Genomic DNA, 9,940 nt, shown 5'->3' with positions numbered 1-9,940 from the left:
TGCCCCGGACTGACTCGGGCTGCATCGGCGGCTGGAGAAAGAGGAAGTTATGGAGGAGGCTGAGCGGAGAAAAACGCATTTTTTTAATTTCTGCCAATCAAGACGAGATGAGACAACTCCCAGCCTTGCAGTAAGTTGGAGCGCGATGGAGGTGTGTGTGTGTGTGTGTGTGTGTGTGTGTGTGTGTGTGTGTGTGTGTGTGTGTGTGTGTGTGTGTGTGTGTGTGTGTGTGTGTGTGTGTGTGTGTGTGTGTGTGTGTGTGAAACATGCAGTGTTGTGGAATGACGCCATGCTGTACGAACTTGACAGAGCTGTGTTTCATTTACAAACATCTGACTTTTATCTGCTCAAACTGCGACAGAAATTTTATTTTGTTTGTTCAATATATAAAAAATATATATATAGGCTACAAATTCAAATATATGCATAACATTAATTATATTATCATTAGGATTAGAAATCTGATTCTACTTTCGCACCGTTATTTTATTCTAATTACATTTATTTTAATAAGTTAGGCATTTTTCGCTTTTTATTATTTTCCTCTGTAATTTAAAGGAATTTGCATTATGTGCTTAATTGCGCCTCGCTGATAAATTTCTTATAATTAAAATTAATCAATGTCAATTTCGCGCATTTATTAGGAAAAGGGAAATCTTGAATGCGTTTTTTTTTTCTTTAATCTCTGTTAAGTTCTTTCCCACATCATCAGACGCGGTTGGTGTGTTTTCATATTTTCCTCCGTGTGTTGAGTCCGTGGCACGGCCCCTGGCGGCTGAAACTCCCCTTTATGACCTTTATTTGTCAGAAATGTGTTTATGTAGGAGGCCTTAAAATTCCCTCGTTTTCTTCCCTTTAACAGGATTAGTTCCGTTTAAGTTCAGACTGAATAAAGTTTCATCTGCAACAGGTGAAAAATAAACTTGTTTGGAGACAGGAGACAGGTTTTATTTATTTATTTTTTAGTTCCCGCGCATTGCGGGTGTTTTTGCTCGCATGTTTTGCGGAGATCCCATCATCTAAATTTGTGCAACCACAACACGGTATTTTGGTTTCCCAGCATGCAGCTCGTTGCATTTGCAGGATCCATCCCAACCTGCTGTGGTGGGGGGTCTTACAAGTGGTCGGAGGGAACCGCCCCTCTAGTTTCCCCGGCTTCTTTATTTTTTTGTCCAACAGCGGGTTTAATGCGGGATGATAGTGGATGCGGGGCCACTCCCGGCTGGCTGGGGCCCGCTTTCACAGAGCTGCGGGGCCCCCGCTGTTCCTTTATTATCATAAGCAGATTAGAGGTAGCGGGGAACACACTCAGATGCAGATAGCAGCCGAGCGGCCCATTTCAACCTTGCATCATAATGGACCGAGCTGCATGTGTCGCTTCTTGCAGCCTATTAAGCACCAGATGAACCTCATAAGGCTGCAGAGGCCCGGCCGGGCTCCGCGCCTCCATTTATTATCAAAATGACTAAAACTAAATAATACAACTTCATCTATTTCAAAGATGCTTTAATCTGCGCATTTAAATGAAATAATTGCAGGTGTGTTGGTCTGTCTTTACTGGTCTGCTGCACTCGCAGATCCGGACGTATGTTTGGTGTTTGGAATAAAAATGATGTGAAATAAATATTTTTGTATTTTGGTTTAGTTTTTTTTATCTACTTTAACTTCTAACAGCGGTGATTTTGTTGTCTGAGAAAACTTTTTTCAGAGTTTGCGTGTAGTTCTGCGTTAGTCCAGTAGGCGGCACTGGTGTCACGCAGCACTGCGCCAAAGCCGCGAGGTGGACAGTCAGAATAGAAACAAGTGGCACCAAGCGCTGCAGACTCCAGAAGTTTGCTCGTGTTGGACTGTTGAGCTTTCTGAGAGTGTGTTGCCTTTGTGGAGAATCTCATGTCGCATTAATCTGAGTTTGATCAGAACTGAAGCAGGTAGAGGCCGCTGCTTTTCTGACTCCCTCACGCGCTTGGTTGTGTTTTCACATGAATCTAGAAACACTCATGTCCTTTTATTAGCCCTCCCTTTTAGACAACGGGTCTAAGCCGCCTGCAAGCCCCCAGCAGCAGCAGCAGCATCAGTGGAGTGGAGTTGGGGCTTTGTCCGGACAGATGTAGCGACAACATCCCAAACAAAACGCGCTTATTTGTGCTGATGAGATGAGCCCGTCTGCCTTGTGTGTGTTGGCATTCAACTTCCCAAAACAAAAGCTTTAGGTGGGGAGGCAGACATCTTGGATTACCTTTCCTCCTTTCAACACCCAAAACCAGCCCCCCCCCCCCCCCCCCACACACACACACACAGGGCTTTTGAGTTAACTAACAACGTTTACTTAAGTCTTGTTGTGCTGTTGGGCCCGATTGTGTGTGTGTGTGTGTGTGTGTGTGTGGAGGGGGGGGGGTGTTAGTAACTTTTTTGATTATTCTCTAACACTGACACAAGGTCATGCCTTCAGTCAGAAAAAAAAACAGTTTCCGGTTTGAATAACGTCACCAGTTGATTATTGTATTTCTTATTAAAAGATATTTCCGCCTATTTGCCTTCATTTCACCACCTAAACATTAGATTATTATGTCTGGATTAAAACTTTCTAACTCAGCCACAGCTGAATATAAGATAATTGTCATTTTTTTTGGGTCGTTTTATTAATTTTGAGGAATTCTTTCATCATTTGCACGTGCTACCTGTTCAAGAAAAAAAACTTTTTATTTATTTATAAACGTCCTATCAAGTTCGGCGTCACAGTTTTACTCTTCATAAATAAAAACACTCGCAAATGAGCTTCTATACGGACAGCAATGAGAAACAATAATGCTCATAGTACATGTGTACTCTGTGTTTGGCTCATAGGGCAGCCTGAGAGTGAGAGTATGCCCGTAAGCTCCGGAGCAGACAGGCCCCGCCTCTTTATGCTAATTAGGGCCTCCCATTGGTGTGTCAGTGGGGAAGGCCTGCTCTGATTGGCCAGGTCGAAGCCATTTATTCGATGACAGCCATGACATGGTTGTCTATTAACTTGTTCAAAAACTATCAGGAGTTGTCAAGGCTCAGGCGGGCAGAGGCGCAAAAGTACAGTTTGTTGATGCTTTTTGGAGGAAGCGAGAGAAGTTTTGTGGACACGACATAGCAGGGACCTATTGGGAGAAGGCTCTCTGTCCACACACACTCTCTCACACACACACACACACGCACACTCGGGGGACGGAAGAGAGAAGGGAGAGTGTGTGGAGACGCGGCTTGATGCTTGTTTTTGTCCAGAGAAAAGTTGCAGAGCAACCCGACAGGTAACTTTCAGCCGCTGCGCTCCTCGCTGCCTCCGGCTCCTGGAGTTTCTGTTTCTTTTTCTTTCTTCCTCTTTTTTTTTCGTCCTCCATTCGTCGGCTTGGAAGCACCGACTCAAAGCTGTTCCTGATGTATAACATGATGGAGACTGAACTGAAGCCCCCAGCTCCCCAGACCAACACGGGGGGCACGGGAAACACCAACACCACGGGGAACGGCACCAACCAGAAAAACAGTCCGGAGCGGGTCAAGAGACCCATGAACGCGTTCATGGTGTGGTCCCGGGGCCAGAGGAGGAAGATGGCGCAAGAAAACCCCAAAATGCACAACTCCGAAATCAGCAAGCGGCTGGGAGCAGAGTGGAAGCTCCTGTCGGAGAGCGAGAAAAGACCTTTCATCGATGAAGCCAAGAGGCTGAGGGCCCTGCACATGAAGGAGCATCCGGATTACAAATACCGGCCCCGGCGGAAAACCAAGACCCTCATGAAGAAGGACAAGTACACCTTGCCCGGCGGGCTGCTGGCTCCTGGAGGAAACGGGATGGGCACTGGAGTCGGTGTCGGGGTGGGGGCCGGACTGGGCGGTGGAGTGAACCAGCGCATGGACAGTTACGCAGCGCACATGAACGGCTGGACCAACGGTGGCTACGGCATGATGCAGGACCAGCTGAGCTACCAGCACCCGGGTCTGAACGCGCACAACCCGAGCCAGATGCAGTCCATGCACCGCTACGACATGAGCGCCCTGCAGTACAACTCCATGACCAGCTCCCAGACCTACATGAACGGCTCCCCCACCTACTCCATGTCCTACTCCCAGCAAACCACGCCGGGGATGACCACCCTGGGCTCCATGGGGCCCTCCTCGGTGGTCAAGTCCGAGTCCAGCAGCTCCAGTCCGCCCGTTGTCACCTCCTCGTCCCACCGGGCCGCTCCTGGCTGCCAAAGCGGGGACCTGAGGGACATGATCAGCATGTACCTGCCCGGGGCCGAGGTCAGTGACCAGAGCGCCCAGACCAGGCTACACATGTCCGGCCACTACCAGAGCGCCGTGCCCGGGACGACGATCAACGGCACGCTGCCGTTAACACACATGTGAGAGAGAGACAGACAGACAGAGAGAGAGAGAGTGAGACAGAGCAAAAGAACTTTTATAAGAGAAACTGCGGACTATAGACGCTGGACTATTTTTGTACAGAAAAATTTGGGGTGGGAAAAGTTGTATAGAAGTTTCCAGGAAAAAAGGACTCCACTGTTTCTTTTAAAATTAATTTTATTTTTTATTTTATTCTGAAGATGCTCTAGAGGAACGATAGGAGACCCCCCCCCCCCCTCTAAAATGGTGGATGGAGTTTGGAAATCTAGAAAGTGGGAGTCGCAATCAGATGTTTTATTATTGCAATCACCTTTTGTACAGTATTTATCAAAGAAACATTACAATCAGAGGGAATTGCTAAACTGCAAGAGGTTGCATCTTTCTTTTCGTTTTTTATATAAAGCGGCGCCAGTTCTGCAGAAAAGATGAATGAATAAAAACTGCAGAATTGGAATTTTTATCAGTTAGAATTACTGCAAACACTGGAATGAAAAGGGACATAAGAAGCAGGTAAAACTGTTATTCTTTTCAGTTTTTTCTCCATTTAAGGTCAACGTTACTAAACTTTTCTTTTATTTCTTTGAGAAACAAACGTGAGACAATTTTTTCTGTCATGCAACTTAAATTTTTAGCTAGTTAATTTATATTTCCGTCTCCCACTTTTCATCATTTAGCGGACATGACGCTTGTGCTCTTTATTTTTTTTATTGATTTGTACAATTTCTGTATATTTACTGTGACATTTGAAGTTTTTATTTCAAAGCTCATTCCCGTAGTTGTATTTTGAAACTCGTGGCCTGTACGCAGAAGCCACGCACTCCATGTAAATACCCCCAGACTAATACCATCCTTATAACAGTTACAGTTTCAGCTGAGTATATTTTTTTTCAATATGCGGTTTGAAATGAATAAATTTTGGAAATTTGGATACTTGAAATAGTTTGAGTTTTGATTCAGTTTCTGTCACGTTGAATAATTCGTGTGTTGAGTGTTTTTTTTTCATCCCGTCTTTTTATTTGGCATCTTTCGGGTGATTTCTGCCTTTTGAGAACAACAGCAGCTTTCTGGGGGGACGCTCCTCCTTTATTCCCAGCCTGTGCGTCGAGGTTAACCACGTTTCTTTCTTCCAGTTCCCGCTGGTCCTCAAAGACAAAGTTTGTTGCCTGGAGAGGTTTTTCCAGCAAAAATTCCCAACATTCCCAGGTACAGACTGTCATTTCTCTTCTTTGATATAAAAAGAGGAAAACGTTGAGGCAAACATTTCATCTTAATACGTTTAAAAATGCTAATAATTGGTATGTGGGGGGCCTTTTTTGGACTGGGGCACTATTTTTATTTAGTGACACAACTGAGCAGGATTTTCATTTTTAAATAATTTTCCCAGTATTTCCGTGTTGTTTCACTGCTTGTTTGTGTTTTGCTCCTATAAATCCCAGTTTTCCAAGCGGCTTCCAGACAGGAAGTCGCGTTTTAATGTCTCTAAGGAGATTTAGTTTTAATTTAATGTTCACTCAAACGGTTCACACCGCCTCTCCGCTAACTGTCACCGTCTGCACACGACACCAACCTCTAATAAAAACAGGAACCCTCCAGAAAACAAAAATCTTCCCATGCGTCTTTCCGCCAGCAGGCCGATTCCCCTCCACTCTTAATAATAATCCCTTTGATGAGCTAACAGCTCGCCCTGAATTTAACTAACGGTTCTAAATCGTTAAGAGTGTCTGTGTGTGTGTGTGTGTGTGTGTGTGTGTGTGTGTGTGCGCGCGCGCGCGTGTGTGTTGTGGGGTAGATTAGGACCGTTGTGTCTTGCAGGCTCGGTCCCGAGGGAGCGGCAGATGAATATTTGAAGAGGCCACTCTGTATTTATCCATCCACTTCTCCTTCTCTCTCTCTCTCTCTCTCTCTCTCTCTCTCTCTCTCTCTCTCTCTCTCTCTTTCTTTCTCTCTCTCTCTCTCTCTCTCTCTCTCTCTCTCTCTCTCTCTCTCTCTCTCTCTCTCTCTCTCTCTCTCTCTCTCTGGAGGTCAGGCGGATCGTCGGTTTCCTCATTAATTATTGATCCGAACAGCGGATTCGCTTGTAATAGCCGAGCAGGCCGGTGATAAACAATTTGTTTCTAAAAAGGTCGGACTGGACGCGTTAAACCCCCTCCCTTCTTATTCAATAAGCGCCGGGCCCCTGCAGGCCCGGAGGCCCCGATAAATTCATATTTATCCCGGCTGAGCGGAGCAGCTTTGATGTAAGGAAAACACTTTTTATATATTATTATTTGACAGGAGAGAATGTTTGATCAACTTCTGTTGTCTGGAGCTTGTGAGACCTGTTGGTCACGCCTAGGAGAGAGCTTCAACCACAAGGTTCAGTCTTAAATAGCATTCATTTCAATTAGAAACGATTCAATTGCATGGTATATATATATATATATATATATATATATATATATATATATATATATATATATATATATATATGGCCTTTTTGACTTGATTTAATCTTAAAAACTAGGGGAATATACAAGTGGTTGAGATCACATTTTGAATGAAAAACATCCAGATAATTTAGTGAGTCACGTGTTTGAAATTTCACCAGTCAATAAATAATTTAATTAGAATAAAATCGCGTTAGAACTGAAATATTTAAGTGCTGTTAACATCCTATAAATGAGTGTATAGCTTCACTTCTAGCGCTGATCAGGTGTTTCTCTCCATCCTTTCATCTTCCGCTTCCCGCGGCGTCTGGCGGCCGCAGCTCGAGGATATCTGGCCTGCAACAGGTGGTGAGCGCGCGCCAGTTTTGTTCTTCTTTAGTTCCATCGTTAAAAAAAACTTCCAGATGTTATCTATGGCAACCGTGTGTGTATGTGTGTGTGTGTGGGAGGGGGCGCGCTCCGTGTTTCATAACAAAGGTGCTCTTTTATTTCTTTTCCAACGCTGAAGGGAACAAAAAGTGAAAAAATGTCACCAAAAATTTTGAATTATTATTTGTTTTATTACAGCGAGTCTGAAAGTATTTAAAACAAAAATAAAACATTTAGATTTGAATAATTACAAAAAACGGTTTAAAATAAATACAAGAACACTTGTTTAATCCACAACGAGACGTGTCCCGCGCCGTTTTCCAAATCCTATATTGTCTGTTTGTTGTTGGGATTAAAAACATTTTTAATTAGGTCAAATGACCAGTTTGTACACGCGCGCGTGCACACACGCAAACAATGCCTGTTTAGTGATCCCGTAATCCCACGAGAGCCACTTTCCTTTTTCATCACGGATGATGAAGAGGAGGGGGCGTGACGTCAGCTACCCATGAAACGCTCTTTAGTGATTCTGCGTCTCTTCCACCTGCTGACCGTAAACGCACCGCGCGTGTTTGTAGAATGGAAATTGATTTAAATAATTCCAATAATTAAAAATGACTTGTTGTGAGATTGAAGAAACATTTAGATGAAAACTTATTAATAAAAACAATGTTCCTCGGATAAAACCGACTCGTTTTATTACTTTTGTTGTTTTCGTCAAACTCACAATTATTTTCTCAGAAACTCAGAAACGACTAAAAATAAATAATCAGTTTCTTTTTCTTTTGTTTCTCATCTGCGTGCGTGCGTGCATGCGCGCGCGCGCGCGCGCGCGTGTGTGTGTGTGTGTGTGTGTGTGTGTGTGTGTGGAGACTGAATGGCAGCCAGCAGCCTGCTGATCTAGCGCAGGTGCAGGGAAGGGAAGCGGGTGCCCCCCCCCCCCCCCCCCCCCGGTCTACACGCACGCACTCGCACGCACACACTTCCATTGAATAGGACCACACACTGACACGGACCATCATGCCGTCAGCCTCGCGCTGCTCTCCAGCTCGGCCTGGAGGCTCGAGGCCTCTGCGACACCCCCATCCCTCATCTGTAACCCCCACCCACCCCCACACACACACACACACCACCACTACCACCACCACACACACCACCACCAGTCAACCCAAGCTCCGTTTATCATTGCTGCTCATTGATTCTGACAGCTTCATACAGCGCCATCATTACAGGAATGCGCAATTTGCGACTCAAGAAAGCAGAAACAACAACTCTGCCTCTCAGAAATGTCTTTGCAGCATTAAGGTGTTCTAAAACCTGGCTTATTTGAGCAAAAATCGAATTTTGTAAGTCTCATAAAATCTTGAAATTTCACCATTTATTTTCTTTCTGCTTTTTAAAAGGTCATAGAGGTAAAGAAAAGCATGGAGGCAGTGGGGCCAATGGGGTGGGAGCATTTAGCTCCAATATAAAACAACATTAGTGCCTTTAATAATTTGATTGTAATATTTAGTTCTGCCGAGCTCAGACTCTAAAGACGTTCCAGAAGTTTAAACTCACTTTTTGTCTGTTTCTTAATAAAGTTTTTTAGACGTCAGGCGCTTTTTTTTTGTTTATGCAGATTAATTTCCGCATTAGTCAACCATGCAAAACGTAAGCGTCAGTGTGCACATTGTCTTATAACAAATTTGAGCTAATGCAGCCACAATGATAGTATAACAGCACGCTAATTGGCATTTTTTCTGCGCAACAATGCAACCAGATCAGCATCTCTTTATTATTTAATAACGTCAAACGCTTGGCTGGCTGCGCTGGGAGGAGGAGGAGGAGGATGGCGCAATAAAAGCTTCAGTCAATGCAACAAACAAATGTTTGCGTTCAGATTACACGTTGCTGCCCTCACAGGCAGCGCGACGCAACAGGTGACGGTGCAGCATCCGGTGAAAGTGCGCTTTGCTGTTCTGAAATGTGCAAAGTCGGTGCAGTGAAAGTTGAGTTTGCACATTTAACATTAGATTTGAGTTAATTTATGACATTTCCTGGAAATCCGCATTTTGTTGTGCGCAGTAAACCCCATACAGGAAGAGCATGATGACGCGTTAGATGAAAATATTTCTAGAAAACATTTTGGGTTTCTGCTCGCTCCTGCAGCACGTAGCAGTCTGGAGCCATTTCAGAGGCTCTAGGCGGGCTGCCACCCATGCAGGGTTTCAGGGAGCCCCCGAGGGGAGGGGGGCGGGTGGATGTGTGGCACAGATCGTGGCCGCAGTGAAAGGACTTCTCTCTCTGAGGCGCTGCTCATCCGGTCGCAGCTCTGAATTTCTGCAGCTACTTGTTGAATGAAAAGGGTTTTGATGTCTCTCCTCCTGGAATCAATAATGTATATTTTAACAACAACAACAACAACAACATAATAATAATAATAATAATAATAATAATAATAATAATAATTGCACAACTAACGAAAAAGAGAGGTCTACTCTTTCTATACATTGATTTTCGTTTTCTCCCTGTTAAATACATTTACCGCAGACGTACATGAAGGAATGTTATAACTAAATAAAATAGTTCAAAAAAATGAACTATTGTATTTTCTTAATAACTGATGGGACAAAGAGGTGAGGTGCTGAAAGTTGTATTTATTAAAAAAAACATGATGTCTGCTCCAGCAGCGCCTCCGGAGCTGGTTGTCACAGATTCTTTGATACTGAAGGCTGTTGAGCTGATGGGACTGAATCATCATTAACAAGCTAACAGACACAGGACCCCCCCCC

The 9,940-nt window shown here is 44.3% G+C and overlaps 1 protein-coding gene across 1 annotated transcript; it reads left to right on the top strand.

The window, feature by feature from the left end:
• Window positions 1-2,917: 2,917 nt before the first annotated feature.
• On the top strand, window positions 2,918-5,297 carry sox2 (SRY-box transcription factor 2). The gene has a single exon (XM_015971103.3). The coding sequence runs from the start codon at window positions 3,406-3,408 to the stop codon at window positions 4,372-4,374; it is 969 nt and encodes a 322-aa protein (XP_015826589.1). The 5' UTR covers window positions 2,918-3,405; the 3' UTR covers window positions 4,375-5,297.
• The last annotated feature ends 4,643 nt before the right edge of the window (window positions 5,298-9,940 follow it).

Source organism: Nothobranchius furzeri, chromosome 8, assembly GCF_043380555.1.
Source record: "Nothobranchius furzeri strain GRZ-AD chromosome 8, NfurGRZ-RIMD1, whole genome shotgun sequence".
Taxonomy (NCBI): domain Eukaryota; kingdom Metazoa; phylum Chordata; class Actinopteri; order Cyprinodontiformes; family Nothobranchiidae; genus Nothobranchius; species Nothobranchius furzeri.
This window is presented reverse-complemented; position numbering and strand designations above follow the sequence as displayed.